The sequence below is a fragment of the Orcinus orca genome, chromosome 5, assembly GCF_937001465.1.
Source record: "Orcinus orca chromosome 5, mOrcOrc1.1, whole genome shotgun sequence".
In the NCBI taxonomy this organism is placed as follows: domain Eukaryota; kingdom Metazoa; phylum Chordata; class Mammalia; order Artiodactyla; family Delphinidae; genus Orcinus; species Orcinus orca.
Window position 1 is genome coordinate 27,565,128 of NC_064563.1, and position 22,930 is coordinate 27,588,057.

At 34.7% G+C, this 22,930-nt stretch overlaps 1 protein-coding gene and 1 pseudogene across 3 annotated transcripts in view; one reads left to right on the forward strand and one right to left on the reverse strand.

Annotated features, from left to right (window-relative positions):
* RASA2 (RAS p21 protein activator 2) overlaps window positions 1-22,930 on the reverse strand; it is a 117,489-nt gene that overhangs the window by 20,434 nt on the left and 74,125 nt on the right. For 2 of the 3 annotated variants that reach the window (XM_012536141.3, XM_033402793.2), the window contains 10 exons: window positions 16,262-16,418; window positions 15,714-15,862; window positions 14,982-15,096; window positions 14,480-14,554; window positions 13,910-14,033; window positions 11,479-11,585; window positions 6,481-6,564; window positions 5,970-6,047; window positions 2,464-2,537; window positions 1,803-1,912 (listed from right to left, as the gene is read on the reverse strand). In XM_012536141.3, coding sequence (XP_012391595.1) covers window positions 1,803-1,912; window positions 2,464-2,537; window positions 5,970-6,047; window positions 6,481-6,564; window positions 11,479-11,585; window positions 13,910-14,033; window positions 14,480-14,554; window positions 14,982-15,096; window positions 15,714-15,862; window positions 16,262-16,418 — 1,073 coding nt within the window. The remainder of the gene's footprint in view (window positions 1-1,802; window positions 1,913-2,463; window positions 2,538-5,969; window positions 6,048-6,480; window positions 6,565-11,478; window positions 11,586-13,909; window positions 14,034-14,479; window positions 14,555-14,981; window positions 15,097-15,713; window positions 15,863-16,261; window positions 16,419-22,930) is intronic. The other variant, XM_004278233.4, reaches the window with a different exon arrangement.
* LOC101278743 (60S ribosomal protein L17-like) lies at window positions 19,942-20,528 on the forward strand (annotated as a pseudogene).

A 22,930-nucleotide genomic window follows, 5' to 3' on the forward strand; every position in this document is an offset into this window, starting at 1 on the left:
TATAGTATTCAACATAAACTGTAACTTCTAAAACATTAAAAATATGCTTAGCTTAAAGAATGCTGTCTGGAAGGGCAAGTATGTAGCTGACTGATCCTTAGTCATTGGAATATTTATATTCCACAACAAATTATCTAGGTGCCTAAAAATATAGTGCATTTGGCCTCTTATGTCTTACTAATATATTTGGACATATGTAGTCATTCTGGTTAAAGATCCTCAGGAATTATGAAACAAAAAAATTTCTTTTCACTCTTCTAGAGTCTCCACTGAAGCACTCAGCTTAACTGAGTCTACATTCTCTTGAAAGTATCTTACGTCTGGTGTTTGTTTTTATCATTTCAGAATTTATACCAGAAGTTCTCTTAACAGATCTTTACCTAACAGATTTGTCAGATTAACCAAGACTCTCCATTTCCTCTGTAGAACTTACTGAATGATGCTCATGGGATGCTGAATGCTTGTGGCTGCTAGGGTACTAAATATTAAGCTTGTACCCTTCTGTTTCCATTGGTTAGGCTGTTTTGATTACCAAGTCCATTGTGTTTGTTCCCAGACCTATTTATGCCATTTTTCCATGGTGTAATTATAATTTACTTAAACATTATGTAAAGTGACAAAATAAGTGCCGCCTGCCAAGAGGCATATATTTATTTGAAAATCAGGCAAACACTCTGAAAAGCCTTTCAAAAAAGGAGACCAACACCCACACAAATAAAGTTGATTTATATGGGGGTGAGACAGCTGCAAAAACTTAGGGTGACTATCATGACACTCTAAAAGGATTCTATAATTTGACTACTTTTCAAGTATTTAAGCTCTAGCTTCACTTTAGAGAAATCAACCTGAAAACTGATGCATTAGGGTTATGTTTGCACAAGAAAGACAGAGGGGAAATCTAATCTATAGATCCATATTCAAAGAAAAGATCTTGGCTATCATAAGACTGCTAAACAAACATATAAATATTTAAGGTATGAATGCATCTTTTTGTTTGTTTTTAAGTGATTCTTGCTTTAACTGACCTTTCTGGTTAAGTGAACAGCTTTGGATCCTGATCACTCTGAACAGAAGGAATTTTACTGTATGTGACCTATGATCTAGATACTAAATTCTTGCTAAGGTATCAGAAACTAGTGGCCTTCTATGGATAATGCTTTACCCCCAAAGGAATAAACTTAAAAGGTAGAGATTTTAAGCATTATGTCAGTCCACTGAGGGACAAACTTTGCCTCTCCGAAGCCCTCAAATCACACTGTAGGAAGATGGCTCTCTGTACCCAAACAGCCAATTTGTGCCTTTTCAGGGGGCAAATTACTAGAATTTTCATCTTGGAGTTAGCTTGGCAATAGTCTAGAATGAATCTTTTAACTGAATAGGAATCACAGCCTATGGTATGACTGTAGGAACTCTTGGCAAACCACTGAAACACTCTCATTTACTAGAAACTGATTCTTACCAATTTGACTCTGGAAGTTAAAATTCTCAGTTTTAAAATATCTAACTGTTGTTCCTTATAGATTGATTACAAAAACAGGGATTTACTAGGGATTTTTAGAAAACAGAGCATACTGTAGGAACACCACTTTTAGTAACACAAGACATTCAAAGGGAGAGAAAAGTGTAATTTACATGGTGTTACTCGTCAAATATTTATTATATCTTTAGTGTGTGTACATCACTGTGAGAAACCATGAACTACAGTAACATTAGTAAAAAGGTTCGCTAGTCACATTAAGCAGCAGAAAAAGAAATCTTCAGTGGGAATCAGGAAAAGCCCCACAATAGAGCATAAACACAACTACCTGGCTGCTTGTGGTAGGTGAGCTCTCTGCTTGTTAAGCAGAACCACCGTTTCTTGAAATTCTTTTTTCCAATCCGAGTTCTTCCCTGAGCTCTTTTATACATCTCACTGCCAAAACAACAGATGTAAACATTTAGCTACAAATATTAAAATAATTAATCCAAAACAAAGAATTATCCTTTAATTTTAAATGACATGAAGAGCTGTCAAAGACTATATTAAGTTTATGAGAATGTCTTTGCCATCTATAACTCCTGCATTTATTTTGGCCATACTAAGGGAATAAAGTCCTTAAATAATTTGATATTTACAACTGTACTATCCAGAACTAAAAAGGTCAAGTGAGTAATTTTCCCCTTTAGCTTCCAATGAAAACACTACTTTAAGACTGAATAATGCTGTTACTTTTTTCAGTACTACTCTACCACCCATAATCTCATTATATTTGCAAAACAACTATAGCACTGTATGGACAAGAAGTCATGCCCATCTGGCATAAAGTTTATAGGATAGTGAGGGTGACTTACCTGATTGATGTTACTTAGGCAGTTTTAGCACAGAACAAAGCCCAGATTTCCTCACTCCTGGACCCATGCTCTTTGTACTTACTTAATGTCTATACTGAAATATGACTTTAAAATCTAATTTCATTAAATTACCCTTCTTTCAGGTGCACAGGCTCACTGGTACCACTGGACACTTTAGTTTCAGTAGATGAAATTTCATCCAAGAACTAAATGGGGAAAGGGGCAAATATTACAACTTTGTGACAAGGTACATCATAAATTCAGTTTATCAATGTCGCTGATAGATAATATCGTGAAGTTCTTCATTATTAAGGAATAAAGCAAAATACATACTTAATTGTAGAGGAAGTCCCTAATTTACATATGACAGGTATTCTAAAAGTTTAACGTTAAATTACTTAAAACCCAGGATATATGTCCCTGTAGAAATAATTCAACCCACAATTCCTTAACTGCAACTCTGAAATCTAAAAAGCTCTGAGTACAAAGAGTTTTTTGGTTTGCTTTTGATTTACAGTAAACTCATTTACAGTAACTTAACCTGAACTGGTGAAAGGCTACTTATAGCCTGTATTTATCCTACTTAGTGTGAATATTCACTAATGTGCTACACAAACATTACTGTCAGGCACACTGGGGGTATTTTATTATATAATATATAGCACATACCTATTATCTTTCAAAACTTTGAAAAACTGAATTCTGAAATACTTCCATTCCCAAAGATTTCAGATACAGGATTGTGAACCTATACTGTGGGTCAGGAATTGTCAAACTATAGCTCAGCAGGCCAAATTCAACCCGTTTTTGTAAGGCCCACAAGAACAGTTTTTAAATTTTTAAAGGGTTGTAAAAACAAAGAAAAATATGTGGCAGTTCCCTTATGCAGCCATCAAAGCCTAAAGTATTTACTCACTGGCCCTTTACAGAAGAGTTTGCTGACTTTCATCATATATAATTGACTTTAGCCCTGAGAGCTAGTATTTCAGTTATGACTAAAGTGTAACTGGGTTCTTTGGAATAGCCTGAAAATCTAATAACCATTTAGAAACTTCCCATGGAGAATGTGGGAATGTGGTGGCTCAAGAAAATCTGAAGTACCCAAATCTAGCAATGGCAAACTATCCAGTGAAAAGCATTTAAGCTTCAAGAATATGCTACCTCAACTGGTCAAGAGATTCCTGACATGTGGCCTTCTCTTCATGGGAGAGAGAAATTAGTAGTTCAGGAACAATTCCTGTTCTTAGAGAGGAATCCTATTTTGCTCCATAAAGGAACTATTTATTCGTTTAGTCCTTGTTTTTTCCTTTATACTTTTCTATGTTGTCCCGCTTAGGGTTTAAAACAAAAACAAAGTACATTCCAATAAGGATGACATTGAGGCACCAGTGAATAATCTAAAGTAGAGTTTGTGGGCACAGTCATTTTCTCCTAAGACTGGCTGTAGATTGCCCACCAGAACCTCCACTTGTGGGATTTTCCAGTGGAATGTTTACTTCTAGTTTGCTGGAAGAAATCTTGGTAACTGAAAGAACAAGAACAGAGTTTCTTTTGAATTATATATGGGTGACACAGAACAAGTATCCAAGGAAACTAAAGAAATGTCCTATTACATCTTCAGTTCTCACAGATCAACCATCCACTAATGGAGCGTGAAAGAGTTATTTAAATATTTCATTTCTTAATATTTGCCTGCGGGCACTAATTTTCTTATTTGATAAATATTTATTATTTATTTATGGTAATTATTAAATTTATTATTTATTTGTCATATTGTTAAGGAATATGAGGTAAATCCGCTTATATAAGGTGAAAGAAAACATAATAATTAAGATGGACTACAGGCAGGGTAAATATAGGCCTCAATTTGCTCAGGGCCATCCTTGTCTACAACTTTGGTCCCCTCATAATCAAAGTACTCCTTTTCACCCTTGAAAACTTTGTGGTTTTGGACACTGAATTATATGGTCAGCCTGTTTACAGACCTATTCAGGTTATTTTTCCTAAACTTTGTGGAAATTGTATAGGATTCAGAATTATAAACTATTTTCTTCTGGAGCAGTGATCAATGTCACTAGTGAGAACACCACTAATTGAGAAATTGGGTTTCATAAGCTTTTGTACTTTCTAGCACTGCACATATCTAGACTAGTAAATAATAAAGAAAATTCATATATTAGGGCAAAATATCCTATGTAAATGTGAGACAGGAGATGTACTACACTGATAGTGCATGAGAATGTGAGTGGGTGACTCAGAGCAGATCAGGAACAGACTAAACTCCTGGCACCCTTAAATACTTTCTCCACTGACATTACCAACTATACACATTCCGATTGTATCAGGAAAAAGAAATCAGATGCTGCCACAGCCTAGGTCATAAGAAATGGAAAAACAACCCCAAAACAAAAGACAGAACATCATAATCTTGCCAACAAAAGTCTGCCTACACTGTCCCACAAACTGTTTCAACAATGTCCTGAGAATAAAAGGGCAGCTTTTTCTTTGCCTATTCTTTTGAGAGACTTTCTCCTCAAAAACATTCAATGGTTGCTTAAAAACATTTTTTTTTGGTTGAACTTGCGCTATTATTCAAGACGAAAAAAATCCAACTGGCTTTAATTTTTTAAATGATCACTTTCATTTACGAGTCCCTGTAAGAAATTTAAAAGCACACATAAAAAACTACAAACAAAATATACTCCTGGCAGTCACCTGTGAATCATGCTACAGAAACTGAATGCAATCTTTAAAATCTAACCATGCTAATTTAGATTCATTAAGTTAGAATTGTGATAAATAAGATACAGTAATTTCTTCAAGCTAAGTTTAGATGTACTTCAAAATAACTTTTCTTTACAAATTTTTAGGGTTTTATAACAATGCTACATTTTGTTTGGGGTGATTCAGAACTAAAGACTCAAGAAATTACAAATCTTCCCAAAACATTCTCTACTTCTAAGTATAGCAACTTTTGTTTGTTGCAGCTCTTTTGTTATGACCTCATATACTATAGACTTCTGTACACTTTAAATTAAAGTAACTTTCCTCAGGTTACTAACCACAAGCCTACATTGTTTATAAGATATTCAATAATTCATATATTTTCTCCAACGGCAATTAAGTGCCTACTATACATCAGGTACCATTAAGTCTTTCCCCCTAGACCAGAGGTTCTTAATCAGAGGCAATTTTGTTCCTCAGGGGACTTTTGGCAATGTTTAGAGACAGTTTTAGTTGTAAAAACTGGGAACATGCTTCTGGCATCTAATAGTAGAGGCCAGGGCTGCTGTACATTTTACAATGGACAAAAATGTCCCTCATAGTCAAGAATTGCCCAACCAAATTGTCAACAGTGCTGCTGTTAAGAAATATCAACTCTAGATATTTGTAATTTGTGTTACTAAGACACTGGCAATAGTAGCTGTTGCTAAAACTCATTTAGGTATTTTCACAGCTGAAAAATCCATAGTTCTGTATGGGAGGAGAAATATACTAAAAGACAGCCTTTTCATGTTTGATGGACAGGTTAAACATTTTTTTTAAACTGGGGATTGATTCCTAGGAACAATATAAAATGTTATTTGCCTAATGCTATATGATAAGAAGTTAATATTTCCAGAGTAAAACAATCATACCTTTTTAACTGCCATAATATATCCTTCTTCTTGAAACATTTTGAAAAATTCACACATGAATGTTTCTTTGAAACTTGACTAAGAAAAAAACACATGGAATTTATATATGTTAAGTAGAGAACTAAGAATATAATTGACTGTATTTTTAAATTTAGGATTAGGGCCTAAAGGGATTCAATCATATATTTCAAGAGAGTTATGGGGCTTGGAGCTGAAGATTTCTCTCAACAGCTGCTGGATGATTATGGCACAAAAAGATAAACAAAAGGCTTTTGCATCTGTTAACTAGACTCTCTCTCCCATCTTAGACACATTAGTTTAAATGAAACTGTCTTCTGTAAGGGTGACTAAGACACAACATCTAAAAGACAACTATCACCATCTATACATATATATGTTTTTGGTTCTGCTTTGTTTTTAATTTGAAAGGGAGTAAAGTGAGGGAGAAGGGATCACAGGGTACAACAACATTTAGAAGTGTGAATACAGAGCAAAAGATGTAAAGACTTACCTTGCTTTTGGACAGACTCCCCCAGCTTCCCAAAGTTTGAATGGTTTTTGAGATGAGAGTTAATGTTCTAACTGTCTGTGGATCCTAAAGAATGTAGAAAAGACACAAAAAGTCTTGTTAGGTTTTCAAGAAATAGAATTTGTGTAAAAGGTAGAATAGAGTGAACGGGCTACTTTGCTCTGAAACAGTGACTCAAAAATGTTCGTTCAAACCAGCTAAAATCTAGCTAAGGACTGGCACAATTCACTGAACTAAGGAATTAAGAGACTAAAGAAGCCACATGTAATTGACAGTTCCTCTCAAAGTAATTATATCTAATGACATGTTATACTTTCCTTTGAAAGCCATAATTTAATCAATATTAATTTTTGGGGGGTGGGTACAGTATGGCAGATGGGATTACCTAAAAAATTGTATTCATTTTTAGAATGTCAATGGCATCTACTTTTTTCTACCATATGACTTAAAATGGCAGTTTCCAAATTTCTGTATTCAACCCACTTGTAAGCATATTCAATACTTTTATGGCTTCTGTAATCAATTCTTTTCACCATGGAAGCAAAGACCTAAATTCAACTTAGGAAATGAGAAGTCACTTAGTTCATGTAGGATCTTAGCAGAAGGTAACTATTTGAGTCTATTATCCAGGCCTATCTACCAGAAAGAAGTAAATATAAATAAAGTTGACTAAACAGTGCTCCCTAATGAATCCTTGCTGCTTCCTTTTTTGTTTTTAATTGAGGTATAATTTACATACAATAAAATGAACAGATTTTAAATGTATATAGTCTGATGAGTTTCCACCAATCCATCCATTTGTATAACCAATTCCCTTATCACTACATAAAACATCTTTTTTGTTTTGGAGATTCAAATACCCATAATCTGCCATCAAAAGGTATGTTCAAGGGTTTCCCTGGTGGCGCAGTGGTTAAGAATCCGCCTGCCAATGCAGGAGACACAGGTTCGAGCCCTGGTCCGGAAAGATCCCATATGCCACGGAACAACTAAGTCCGTGCGCCTCAACTACTGAGCCTGTGCTCTAGAGCCCGTGTGCCACAACTACTGAAACCCGCGTGCCTAGAGCCCATGCTCCACAACAGAGAAGCCACCGCAATGAGAAGCCTGTGCACTGCAGCAAAAAGTAGCCCCCGCTCGCCACAACTAGAGAAAATCCGCGCGCAGCAATGAAGACCCAATGCAGCCCAAAATAAATAAATAAATAAATATTTTTTTTAAAAAGAGATTAAAAAGAATCAAAATAAAATTAAATTAAAATTAAAAAAGACATGTTCAAGAAAATTTAGATACAGAAATGCTTTAGTTTAGTGTTTGGCTGACATTCCTTAATTTTAGTATCCCCACACTGAAAATAGGCAGTGACTGTGAAGGTGAAGAGATGACCAGGATGTAAGGCAATTCTGGAAAAGAAGGAATATCTGAGATATGATCATTACGATATACTCGTGAAACAGTTACACACCTTAATTAAGGTTATTCAGAAATATTTTAGCTACAACATCCAGAAAATATTTTAGCTACAATATCTATAAAAGGTCCCTCCAATTCTCTGCCTTTGAAGAATATAAAATTCTTAACAATGTGCTAACAACCTGAATTTGAACTGAATTTCATCAAGACTTCCCTGTTGAAATTTGGTTTTGAAATCAATGTTTTAGCTCATTATTTTCCTGAACTGAAAAAAGTGAGCAAACCATATTTTACATAATTTCTGCATGTCAGAGGTTTGTTTACACCAATATGGCCCTCACTACTATTTGACAATCGTATCATTTAGCTACTGCTGATTCCCTAGTGTCCTCTACAAAGAAGCTGCTCTAAATTTTCACCCTGCTACTATCTGCCATCATAATTTTTCATAGATGCCCAGGACCTTAGTCATCTGGCACCTAGTACACAGACTAGCACTAGCATATAGTAGATGCTGTATTACAGTTATTAAATTGAACTGAAACGTTGACTCTGTCACCCCAAAACAACACATCTTATCCTTTTCTCCTCATATTAAGTTGAACCATGTGAAATTGCTGTTGACTATTTTTGATCTACAAAAAAACCAAAACAAAACAATTTCATAGGATTCACCATAATACTTCAAAGGAGAAACTGTTCTTTCCCCCAGCAAGTTTATCCTATCACTTTTTCTTTTAAAGACACTCTTTCTGAATCATCCAGTACATTGATATATTAGTAAGGCCCCTTCTGTCTTTAATTTCTCCCTTTCTGTTGGTCTCTTCTCCTCTATTTAAACCATACATAGCTTTTCCCATTTTTGGAAAAGACATCATTTGATGAGCTCTCTCTCTGAGCTACCATCTTTCACCTATCAAACATTTACTGAGGGCTTCCCTGGTGGCGCAGTGGTTGAGAGTCCGCCTGCTGATGCAGGGGACACGGGTTCGTGCCCCGGTCTGGGAAGATCCCACATGCCGCGGAGCGGCTGGGCCCATGAGCCGTGGCCGCTGAGCCTGCACGTCCGGAGCCTGTGCTCCGCAATGGGCGAGGCCACAACAGTGAGAGGCCCGCGTACTGCAAAAAAAAAAAAAAAAAAATTTACTGAGCACCTACTTGTTCTAGAAATTGTGCCATGTGCTTGGGATACACAAATTTGAAAAAGATCCCGCCCTTGCTGTTAAGGTATTGACAGTCCACATGCAGAGACAATAAACAGATGATTATAGAACAGTATGACAAGTGCCATGACAGAGGAAGCCCCAGGGTGCTACAGGCACATATAAGAGAGGAGCCTAACCCAGACTGAAGGGTTAGAGAAGTCTGCCTTGGCTGAGTCTTGGAAGGAGCTATCAGTGAGAGACTAGGGGATAGGATGAGAAGGAAAGTTCAATCTTTCTTCTTTACTATGAAACTTCTCAAAAGAATGGTCTACCACGTCAATGTTACTATAACCCATATTTTAAAATTAGTGTTTTTCAAAAGAAGTATTTATTCATGTGTATATGTACACACACATGTACATACTTGAATTTGCCCGTGTCTTTTAGCAGCAGGGCGAGCTCACTTTTGATATATTTCCTAGGTAAAACTGCATTCACCTACTTAATCCTTAATCTTCTGCAATTGGATTTTCTTCTTTTCTACTCTACTAATATTCTCAAAATCCAAAGAACTTATAAATGTAAAATCTAACAACCTTTAACTGGTTCTCCTCCTCAACCACTCTGTAACTTTCAATAATAGTCTTGACAATGTCATCGCCCTCAGGTCACTGGGATCATTCCTTGCTCTCAATTTCTATAGTATGGATTGTCTATACTCCTTACTTGGTACTAATCAGGTGCTAGTTTTAGATTTATGTATGTAGTTTTAGATTATGTGTCTTATATATTTGCCTTATTTCCCCAATTAGAATGAAAGGCTCACTTAAAAGCAAACAGTAAAGTTATATGACAGTTTGAAGCAATCCTTCTGACATACTGATTGGAAGGTGACTTCAAATACAGAGTCTGTGGTTAGAAGGACTTTACTGTAACATCTGTTACAGGGATATGCAAATTCAAGTCTGAATATAAGGCAGGGTCACAAGCTCAGAGGTAGGAGTTCTGTTTATGTCCAGAATGTCATCAAGCTTTTGCTGCCCCACAGTTCTGTACAGCTTCAGTAATATAGCCACAGAAAGGACAGCCCTGTGAACAAAAGGCACTGGCCCAATCCTCTGCTGTAGCTACTCAGAGACCATTTGTTCTTTGACAAGAAAGTGTGTGTTGCTGCCACAGCAGCATGGTTTTACTCAGTTCTCAAAGTTAAGTAAGTGGCCAGTGTGTAGCTGTCAAGAGAAGCAGTGGCTGCAGAGCCCAGTTTAACTCCAAAACCTGTGGGTCTTCCCTACACTGTATTAGCGAGTTTCCTAAGGGCAGGGAGTGTCTCTTCCTCATCACTACATCTCCAGTGCTGAGCACAGCATCTGATACACTGTAGGTGCTCAAACACCTGACTGCCTAAGAGGCAGGAAGGAACAGGGGTAAGCTTACAGCCTGGGAAGACTGAGTGGGTCAGTCAGTGAACTTTCTTAATCCAGTTCAAATTGAGTGAGATCAAATCATAATTTATTAGTTGTGTGACCTTGGAGAAGTTCTTGAATTGTGGTTTTCTTATCTATAAATAAAGATGAGAATAGAATTTACCTCACAGGGTTACTGGGAGGACTAAGTAAGTTAGAACATATAAAGTACTTAGAAGAAGGCCTAGTACAAAGCAAGGACTAAATAAATGTTGGCTTTTATTATTATTATTTGTTATAAAAATCAGCAACAAAAACAATTAGATAAGATTATAAAATGTTTGGAACATAAAAGGTTAAAGAATTAGCAATAATACACTGTAGGAGAAGGAAAAAGAAACAGCAAAAATAAGGAATTTTAAAATGTTAAGAAACACGTAAATCTATGCAGTGCAGATTCAGATTTAAGTAACTAAATACGACTTCAGAACAGAAAGATTATATGCCTTAAGTTTTAAATCTCATATATTTATATCATCATCTCAGGTGAATAAAAAGTAAAAATATGGAGATACCAAACAAATTACATTCCAATGAAAGTTTCTACACCTTTCAGAAATGAGCCTCTTCAAATTTCTGTGAGATTTAAAGATATCTGCAAGATCAAACTAAACCTATAACTAATGAAAGAAAAAAAAGACATCCCTGTATTATGGAAATTTATAAACATACAGAATAGCAGAGGGAAAAGATGATGAATCTTCTTTGTACCCATCACCAAGTTGCAGTTATTACCAACATAGTATTATTATTCATGTGCATATCTTTTAACAATAACAAAAAAATAGAATTTTCCACCTTCTCTGAAAGAATCAAATGGCTAAGAAAAATGCCCAGTAAATTTAAGTATCCGTTATAAGAAAACATAGCCAAGTGAAATTTGCCTGTTATTTTATCTTTTCTTATTTTAATAAAAATAAATTAAAATGGAATAAAGCTTTGAGAAGAACAACACTTACTGGATGATGAGGTCGCAAATGAAAAGTATGAGGTGATACTACCGCTACAGCAAAGAAACGAAGAAACACAAAGCTGCTCACTGCAGAATACTGAACATGAGGGTCATCTGCAGGAAAAAAATGGTGAAATGTCATGCACAAAAACACTGAATTAAAAAACAAAGATGACCAGGTAAAAAATATTGGAAAAACATGTAAATTAAATAGGAGATAAATATAATTTGTATAGTAAGAACTGAGTTGATGAAATGATAGTAATGGTTATGAGTAAATTAAAGGAAAAAAATCCTATGACTAAAAAAAAATCTGAAAGAAATAATATAATAAAGAAAGTGAAAAACAAAGCTGCTAGGTTGTCAGAAATATTTTAATTTGGAAAAATACCTCTTTCCTCATCTGCAAGAAGAGACTCCTGAAATTACAACAACAAAAATAAAAGTAGTATCTAGCACTACCTAGTGGTAATACTGAATCCCCTAAGACTAAGATAGGCGATTGTCTTCAGTTTTAGGATACTGTTTCAATTTTCCCTCAAAAATCTTGACAATATCAAAGGTTATGTAATATAAACAATTAGACAGAAATCTTTACTTTAAAAAAGCTACCAATATTCCCTATAAAAATGCAGATGAACTGAAGACAACTTGTGGCTTTGATCATTCAGCTACAGCTTTTGTTGCTGACTGGAGTCAACACAATGCAACAATCAATCAGATGGTAAAGAAGCAGGTGAGGGAAACAATGTCTGCATTTGGTCTGAGTTTTAACTCTTCTACGTCACTCAGCAGGTGGTCACCCACAAGTCATTTAATGTGTAGTTCTTTAATAATACTTGCTTCCCATGACTGCCTCCCCACTCCCCACCCATCTTCCCAGGGCAGTAAGAACAAATGAGAAAACAATGAAAATACTTTTTGAGAATAGAACTATCACTACTGGAGTCTACTGAGAATATCTAAGGCCAACAAAAAGATAGTTAAGGAAATATGTTTGCATTTATTAAAAAATCATAGGATGTGTTTTAGATTATTCACATAAACAAGAATTAAACAGCTAATGCATACTGAAGGCCAAATTCACTGGGTAGTGTAGAGTACGCTGATTAGTAGCATGCTTTGGAGTGGGCCGGGCCCAGGTGTGAGACCCTGCTTGCCTGCTGGCCATGTCACGGACCTTGGGCAAATTACTTGACTTCCCTAAACCTCAGTTTCATCAACTACTGAAGGGGAGCAGTACCTATCTCATGTGGTGTTGTGTAGGTGAGAGAGTGGAGATAATTCAGGCTAGCACTGTGCCTGTTCACTAAGTCCTCCTCAATGTGGTTATTATGATCTAACACACTATTTAAAAATATAATTTCAGTCAGCATTTCATCTTTCCATACTTTAATGTCTCTGCTCCCCTTATTTTCATTACAAAGTCTAGATTTAGTATGCTTATTTCAAGTTAACTGTTTATATTTTTACTATAATTAGCAAAGACATCTAGGGCTGAATTTATCTACATGTTAGTTGGACAACTCAACCCCACTTTAGCTTTGGGTAATTTAGTGGAGCAGCAGATAACTGCACACACCTGTGTGCACATAACACACTTAAAAAATATGATAAAATAGCAAAATCTCTTCAGATGGTTACAGAAATAAACTTACAGTTTCACACGGCTGGATAAGACTGATAATTTAAGCAGCTGCCTTACCTCCTCACCCTCCCCCCCATTACAGGCAGATCTGGAAAGACAGCCATAGTAAGTTTATTTACTTATCAGAGATGCATATAATTAGAATAATTCCAAGTGTGGAGAATCAGAGATAGCAACTGTTAATTTAATTGAAATGTTTCTAAGCAAAGCCTTGACAAAGGTGTTCTTGCAAAATTAAAGCATGCCAGATATTGATATGTTACCTCAAAATTCTATGTATATTGCAACAGAGATGTTTCTAATGTCTAAAACCATTTCTGCAAAAACCTCTCATCACTAAGACCTTAGCATTCTCAAACTGTCAAATCTAGTCAGTTGTACAGAACTTAAAAATTCTCACTATTTTGAATGCATGCAAGTGGAAAAGGTAGTTGGTACAAATAACAAAGCTGTTTTTGTTTATCATATCTAACAGTCTTGTAAGCAGCTGGTATAAATACTTACATACTGTTATGGTTCTAAATTTATGCCTTTCTTAAAATTGTGTTGATTTTGATTTGCTTGTATAAAGTTGCTATTATATTGAAATAAGCAAGAGTATTCTGTTTTGAGATTACAAGAAAATTAAATCAGATGTTTCATTAAAATGCTAGAACTATTTTGAAAAATGAAAGAAGACTATATACTTAACAAACCATAAACACATTCACATAAACTAAATAGATAATAAATCTACAGAAAAATCAAGTATAGAAAAAAAAGGAGTATTTTAGTAAAACAAGGCACTTACTAGGAAATCTTTGAGTGGCCATTTGCCTTAGAGAATAAAAGATATCACACATTACAGTGGGGCAACTCATACTTGATTTTACAATTGTACTGAATAACTTGTCTACATAGTAGCGCAGATTCTCCTGTAGGATTTAAAAAGGTAAACATTAAGATTTTGACTTTTATACATCTTCAACAGCCTTTATGGAAAAAAATGCAGCGAAAATGAGATATATTAGGCAGTCACCATCTAGTATTCTAAAACTTTGCTTCCCTTCTCTAAACGCACTCAGCTAAAGGACAATTGCATCCTGAACTCATTTAATGAATTAGATTTAGACTAGTTAGATATAAGAGGTGAATGTATGGAATAAAATTCATAAGAAGCAGCAGAGAATAAAATGATCCAAAGAGAAATGAGGGAAGTAACATTCTAAAAACTAGACATAGGAAATGCTGCTAATAGTATAGGCATTATGCAAATAAAAAGCACTGCTTCCCTCCAAATAACATTACTACAACATAAGTGAGAGATAGGTATACCATTAAGACCAATTTTAATGCAGTTATAAAGACAGAGAAGACTTACCTTATTATTTTCTACATTATCTCCCTCTTTCAATTTAATAGGATCAATTTCACAGGATTTTGAGGATTCACATATCTGGAAAATAGATTAATTCTTCATCTAATGCTCTTTTCTAAATAATTTGGCAAAATGAAAATAACTATTATTTTTCTGATCATACAATTATAAAAATTAAAACTGTAACAAAGTTTAACCCCCCATCCAGAGATAATGTATACAATATGCCTAAAGAACTGTATCAAAAAACATTTCTCATATATTTGAAACTCCAGCTAAAATAAACCCTATAACAAAGAAATAATTATGTAGAGTATACTACAATGTGCCCTTCAAGTAAAAATCCATTGATGGAAAAGTAAATCATTTATTTTACTTCTAAAGTGTTCACCTGTGTTCTTTCAGTAATGTGTGAATGGATATATCATCCCCATCAGTAGATAACTTGATGAAAGAGATGCTATAATAAGGACAAACTATTAGTATCAGAGGTTATATTCTGTACCTCATCTAGAATAGGTTTTAATGTTACTTTCAGGTAGTGCCTTCCCACTATTTTCATCATCTCATCCAGACATCGGGTAGCCAAGGAATTTCCTCTAAAAATTGTGTTTGCATCTCTGAAATACAAATAGAAATAAGGTGAAACCAAGTGTAATAAACAAAGGCTGTAAAATCAATAATGAGGTATTTGACTTTGGTCATATATACAATTTTAGTAATTTTTACCAACCTGCTACAATTAGGATTTTCAAACTTACCAAAAACATAAAAAAATAAGTTACCAAAAAAAAAGTAACCTATATTTGAACTACAAAAGTAGTGTGTGTCTAAAACAAGTGTTAGACTATGACAGGAACAGGAAGCCATCTGATTGCTTTTAATGTCACACATGGGCATATAAGGGTGCTACATAATGGATAAGGAGGAAAAAACCCTTCTGTCCTGGTGTTTTATTTGTGACATGTGACTCATTACAATAAAGAAGCAAAGATTAGTAACAGGAAATTTTAACAATGAGTGAAAAAAATCTTTTAATTGTTAACTTTACTGTTGGTGGATACTGCTTGCTAACTTAAAGAACTGCCTCTTATTACTTGCTAAGCAGTTCTTTTAAGACCTCTATACAGAAAGAGGCTGGTCAATACAAAAGAACTGAGATTACAAAAACAATTTGGCAAATTAAGGTCCAATTTCAACAGCACATAATTAACATTTAATAAAATATAACTCTTACTGTGTATCTTTCAAGTCTAATTCAGCTACTGCAGTGGCAAAAGGAACAAGTTTATCATGGTGGAGCAGCAGTCGTACAAGGGGCAAAACAGCATCATTTTTATCTCGACATATTTCACCCAAAATGTAAGCAGATGAGGCAGATATCGGCTAGAATATAGAAAGGTAGAAAACAAGCACAAAATCAAAGAAGCATGATTAAATATTCAATCATTAGCCTTTAAAAAGTAATTCAAATATGTTCATTAATGATAACTGTTGTATAGAATAATATTTAATTTTCTAGATTTTTATCAGAGATGAAATTTGGAGCAGATATTGGTATACAGTACTCTGGTTCAGAATATATATATATTTATATATATATATATACACACATACATACAGAGTGTGTGTGTGTGTGTGTATACATATATATATACACACACACACACACACACACACGTATATATAGTTTTAATAAAACTTGATACTCTGAAATCTTTTCCTCATAATTTACAGAATTATTCTAGCCTTTCCATATTAAGTAACACAAGATTTTTAAAGTACCTGAACATCTGGTGATTTTAGCAGCAAAGTTTTCAAAGGACCATAGTACTCTGAAGGAAGCACATAGTCTTCTGTATAACATATATTTAATCGAAGGGATCCCAGGTCATCAGTTTTAGATGACTTGTTTCCATTGTCTCTTGGTTGTAGCAAGTACCTAAAGTAAAAATAGAATCAATTCTATGCAATGGTAATGGGCCTCAAAGTTGGTGAGGTAAACAAACAGCTAAGCTATCAAAAAACTAAATCCAAAAAGTCAACTTAATATATAATGTTAGGATAATTCATTAAATAGCACAGTATTAATTTTCAGAGGCTTAATAGTGGCTGTCTATTGAACTAGAAAGCTAAAAATAGATTTTAATCCAGGAAAAAAAAGTACAGATAATACAAAAATCAAGATCTCAAAAGGACTGAATAAGAGTCTGATTAGCTTGCAGGTTAGGAAAAAAATAATAAAAAATGAAACACAAAATCCAACATATTATCAAAAATAACTCTTTACCAACTAAATTTAAGAAAGACACATTTGGTTGAAATAGATAAGACATACTACAAGAAGGTATAAGTGATCTCATTTTAAAGTAAATCCTACATTGTAAAAATTTGAACTTATTTTTTAAAAGTTAGTGATTGAAGGTTTATAAATGATTTTTATATTATTAAAGAATTAACAGTGCAAATATACTGAAAATGTTTTTATTTGCAAACATCAGATTTACATGAATTTTTCCAGGTAAGTAAAAGGCAAAAAATATATATGTAAAAAATAGAGGCAGCTTTAAATATTCCAAGGAAAGAGAAGTGTTTAAAAATCAAGAGAAGTTTGTAGGACCAAAACCAGAAATCTAAGTTATTTTTAAAGACTTTCCGTCATGGAAATTTAAAAATACATACAAAAGTAAAAAGAGTAGCATACTGAACTCCCATGTACCATCACCTAACTTCAATAATTATCAACTCAAGGTTATTCTTGTTTTAGCCGTCTCTCTACTCACTCCTCCCATCCCACTCCTGCATTATTTTAAAACAATTTCCAGGTGTTTTATAATTTCATCTATAAATATTTAAGTATATATAACTACAAATATATATATAAACTTTTAAAAATCATTACTATCCAGTCAGTATGCAAATTCTCCCAAACTTAAACAGTTTTCTATGTTCTATTCAAATCCAAGTTTTATAGATTGTAATTGGTTGATAGCTTAAGTTTCTTTTAACCTATAGATACCCTCTAACCACTAAGAAATCAGGTAATTTATCTATACAATTTTCCAGACTTGGAACTGTGTTAACTCTATCTCCATGATGTCATTTAACATGTTCTTTTGTCTCCTCTGTATTTCCTGTAGTATTGTAGATAGATCTAGGGGCTTGGTTAGATTCAGATTTCATATTCTGGCAAGAACATTTCATTTAGAGTGTTGTGTAGTCCCACCAAGAGGCACTAATGTCTGACTGTTTTCTCTTTTTGTGATATTAGCAATCACTGATGGCCACTGCTGAGAGTCATTAATCTGCACAGGTTGCAAAATGATAACTATGATTCTATCATCCCTCCTTCACTCATTAGCTAGAATGCTTTTTATAAAGGAGTCAGTAGTTTTGATATTTACTTTTGATGTCTTCCCCTAACAGACTAACTTGTTTAAAAATAGAAGAGAGGGGGTTTTAATAGAATTCTAGCTTTCAGAAAGATATGATAAAGATATAAAAGAGAACTAGAGAATTAACCAAGAAAAATTTAAAAGATGAAGGAATGGTAATGTAAGGAGAAGAAATTATACAGAAATTATATCACTACCCACAAAACAGGAATTCTTGTCTCAGAAGACCAACCTTCAGAACTTCTAGTCTCTGATTTGAGAAATAATGATTTAAAGAATTTGCCTATGGAAATAATTGGAAATAAGCCTATTAGCAAAAATGACTCTGAAGTGCCTCTAAGGGAAGTCTAGCTGGCTGATCCCCAAGCATCCTGATGTGGGCATCACTTTGGTCAATTTTCAACAATGCAGTGTATGTTCTGTAGCTTTGCAGACCCAGATACCTAGTTTTAACAGCACATCTCAAAGTGAACCTGAATTGCAATGATTGAGCACAGAGACTAATATATTTAAAACAGAAGGCCAATTACTAAATTTATGAAAAGAAATACGGTTGACCCTTGAACAACATGGGTTTGAACTTCACGGTTCCTGGAAGTAATCCCCCATGGATACCGAGGAAAGACTGTACAACAGTCAAATGGCAAAGAGACCCACACTTTTTTGTGACTAATACATTTTATTATGGAAATGTTAATTCACAAAAGTAGGGAGAAGAGTGATAATATTAGTAAGCAACACCCTCACTATCACCCCCATGCACTTATCACTTGGCTTCAACAATTATCACTATTTCCCATAGTGTTTCATCTACATCTCCTACTTCAACTAATACCTTTTTTTACCTGTTAATACAATTGTTTATGTTTGATCAATACATTTTTTACCTATTGGTAAGCTATTTGGAAAGCCAAATTATTTAGCAGAAGGTGCTGTGGTGAGTACAGAGACACAACACAGAGATCTAAGGAAATCTTAAGAATCTCTCAGCTAAGACAATTTTGCCAAGGAAAGAACAATACTTCTAGAACAGAATCCCCTTACCGCTTGACTGTGCTTGAATGGGCAGCAGCCACCCATGTTGGCCTCTTTGGGATACATTTTTATTCTGCCCCTTCTATTTTAACTCATGTTTTCCGTATATGGAAGGATAAAATTACTTGTGTTACAGTTAAAACCCAGCCTCCCAGGGACTGTGCCTACCCATCCTAAACAGTGTCCTCATACTCTAGTCAGGTTACAGACTCTGTTTTGGTTTGTTCTATAGAAATTATACTCAGAGGGCATCTCTAATTCCCTTATCTCCGAATTACTGGGGGAAGGAATATGCTTTATCCCTCTGGTACTCTCATAAAACTACAAAATACCCGCAAAATAGGTCTATAGTCCTAACATGGCACATTCTTTGCAGAGGGATTAGGGCAGTGTTATGCCAGTTATTCGTTTTTATGCATACACTGTTCTAGGATGCTCAGGAACTCCAGAAGGGCTTGCTCCTGCCACTCTTTTTAAACCTGTCTCCTTAGGTTTCTTTGGCAGGATAAGAAATTCCTATGGACAAAATACTTCACCCATGTCTACTTGAACAAAATACAGAATTTCAAAATTGCCCTACCCATTCCTTGAAAAGATCATTTTTTTAAATGAGAAGGGAACGCTCACTCAATTTTCTTTTTAATAATATTTTATAAGCAAGGGACACTCAAATCTTTGCTGACAGCTTAAAACAGAATATTTTTGAGTTTTAAACATATTCAAAAATATTTATGCCAAAGTACAAATTTATTATTTTACATTGGTTAAGAGCAAAAACTTTGGAGTCAAAGAGTTTGGTCCAAATCACAGCTGTATGACCTTGGGAAAACTGCTCAATCTCTCTGTGCTTGTTTCCTCACCTCTTAAATAAGGGGTAATAATAGTATCTAACTGATTTAATCCCTAAGGAGGTTATGTAAGTAAAGCACTTAGAATAGTGCCTTGTACACAGTAAATGTTATTTATAAAACATTTATATACATATAACTGTTACCACTTAAAATATATTAAATAGCTTTTCTAGTAAACGGCCTGAGGTAACCTCTAAAAATGGTTCGTTATTCACTTGACCCAGAAAACCACAAAAAATCAGGCAAATCAAGAGGTTCAAATCTTCGTGTTCACTTTAAGAACACTCGTGAAACTGCCCAGGCCATTAAGTGTATGCATATCTGAAAAGCCACCAAGTATCTGAAGGATGTCACTTTACAGAAGCAATGTGTGCCATTCCATCATTACAATGGTGGAGTTGGTAGGTGTGCCCCAGGCCAAACAGTGGGGCTGGACACAGGGTCGGAGGCCCAAAAAGAGTGCTGAATTTTTACTGCACATGCTCAAAAATGCAGAGAGTAATACTGAACTTAAGGGCTTAGATGTAGATTCTCTGGTCATTCTCTGGTCACATCCAGGTGAACAAAGCCCCCAAGATACGGCACAGGACTTACAGAGCTCATGGTCGGATCAACCCATACATGAGCTCTCCCTGCCACACTGAGATAATCCTCACAGAAAAAGAACAGATTGTTCCTAAACCAGAAGAGGTTGCCCAGAAGAAAAAGATATCCCAGAAGAAACTGAAGAAACAAAAACTTATGGCCCAGGAATAAATGCTGCAAAAAAATAAATGCAAGTAAAAGTTAAACATATATATGTAAAATAACTATACATAATGTCATTATTTATATAATTATGTACATGTAATTTATTATTTTAAAACATTGTTACAAAAATCTCAATTTAAACAATCTAAAGGAGCCCTGGTGAATTAAGCAATCTTGTATGAATTAGAGCTAAAAAGAAAAACCTCAAGATTTGTTAAGTAGAGGATATCTGGTGTGTCTGAGGTCTAGGGATACAAAAAAAAAACAAAAACAAAAACCTCAAGTATATTTTCTTCAGTTTTTGAATGAAGTGTTTCAGTTTGAAAGAATAAGGAACAGGAAACAAAAAGAAGTTATCAACTGAAAGTGGCACTCAGTTGCTCACATGTATTTTTTTTCATTCATAGACAAAAAAGCAATCCTAATGTTCTCAAGAGTCAGCAGTTTTGACAGCCCCTTAACAGAAGAAAAATCAGCATTTGAAAAATTTTAACAAGGTCTGTATAATTAAAATTGAGGTAGGCAGGCAAAAACTACAATTATTTGTGTATAATGCTGACTAATCTGGAAAATAACTGTTCAGAGGCACCTTTACTAATACTTAAATGTTATTTCTGGTTCCAGAAAGATAATCATTATCAACAGATTTTTACTAAAGATAGGAGATTAAAGATAGGTGCCAAAATTAGCAAACTACAAAACCAACTCATCTTAAAGTAAATATTAATCTAGTTTTAAATTTGTATAAAGTGCTTATATTGAAAAAAACTCCAACCATGTGTTTTATTTACTTCTTGAATCTTACTTTCAAAATTTTAAATTATAACATGAAAGGATGTTTGCATCTGTTTTCTTAATGTTCATTTTGGATCATTTAGGAGGAAATTACTGTGCCAATGTGTACAATCACACAAGGGCTTTGCACATGTTAAGTTCTCTGATACTGATGTAACTGGTGAAATGAGACTGAACTAGATGATCACTAAGGTTCTCTTTATTTATACCATTACAAAACAGTGGAATACTGGTACCAAAAAAAAAAAAAGATGCAGAAATTCTATATGTACTGATGTGGAATAATGGCGATGACAGCAGCAATAACTATAATGATGAGAGCCTGAGTTATACCCATGGTATACCCATTTGTAACTTACTTTACATGAAACCAATTCATCCTCTAACAACTTTGGGAGGCAGGTACTGTTTGTACTATCCCCATTTGATAGCCAAAGAAAGCAAAGGCATGCAGGTGGAACAACTTGTCCAAGGTCACCCAGGTAGTTAATGACAGAGTTGGGATTTCAACCAACGCAATTTCGTTCTGGAGTCCACACTCTTAACCACTATAAACAGTCAGCAAATACTTACTGAAGTTCTACTAAATTGAAAGTGAAAAAAAGTAAGGTACAGAATATGATACAGTATGTGTCCATTAAGGACCTAATTAAACTCAAAAACTTTTGCATAGCAGAGGAAACCATAAACAAAATGAAAAGACAACCCACAGAATGGGAGAAAGTATTTGCAAACGATGAGACTGACAAAGGATTAGTCTCTGAAATTTACAAACAGCACATGCAGCTCAATATCAAAAAAAAATAACACAATCAAAAAATGGGCGGAAGACCTAACCAGACATTTCTCCAAAGAAGACATATGGATGGCCAAGAGGCACATGAAAAGATGCTCAACATCACTAATTCTTAGAGAAATCCAAATCGAAACTACAAGTTATCACCTCACACCAGTGAGAATGGCCATCATCAAAAAATCTACAAACAATAAATGCTGGAGAGGGTGGAGAAAGGGAACCCTCCTACACTGTTGGTGGGAATGTAAACTGGTACAGCCACTATGGAGAATAGTATGGAGGTTCCTTAAAAAACTAAAAATAGAGCTACCAGATGATCCAGCAATCCTACTCCTGGGCATATATCCGGAGAAAAACATGGTTCAAAAGGATATGTGCACCCCAATGTTCATTGCAGCACTGTTTACAATAGTCAAGACATGGAAGCAACCTAAATGTCCACTGACAGATGAATGGATAAAGAAGATGTGGTACATATATACAATGGAATAGTACTCAGCCATTAAAAAAGAATGAAATAATGCCATTTGCAGCAACACAGATGGACCTGGAGATTATCATACTAAGTGAAGTTAAGTCAGACAGAGAAAGACAAATATCATATGATATCGCTTATATGCGGAATCTTAAAAAAAAAAAGACACAAATGAACTCATTTACAAAACAGAAGCAGACTCACAGACTTAGAGAATGAACCTATGGTTACCAGGGGGAAGGGTGGGGGGGAGGGAGTGTTAGGGAGTTTGGGATTGACAAGTACACACAGTGCTATATTTAAAACAGATAACCAACAAGGACCTACTATATAGCACAGGGAACTCTGTTCAATATT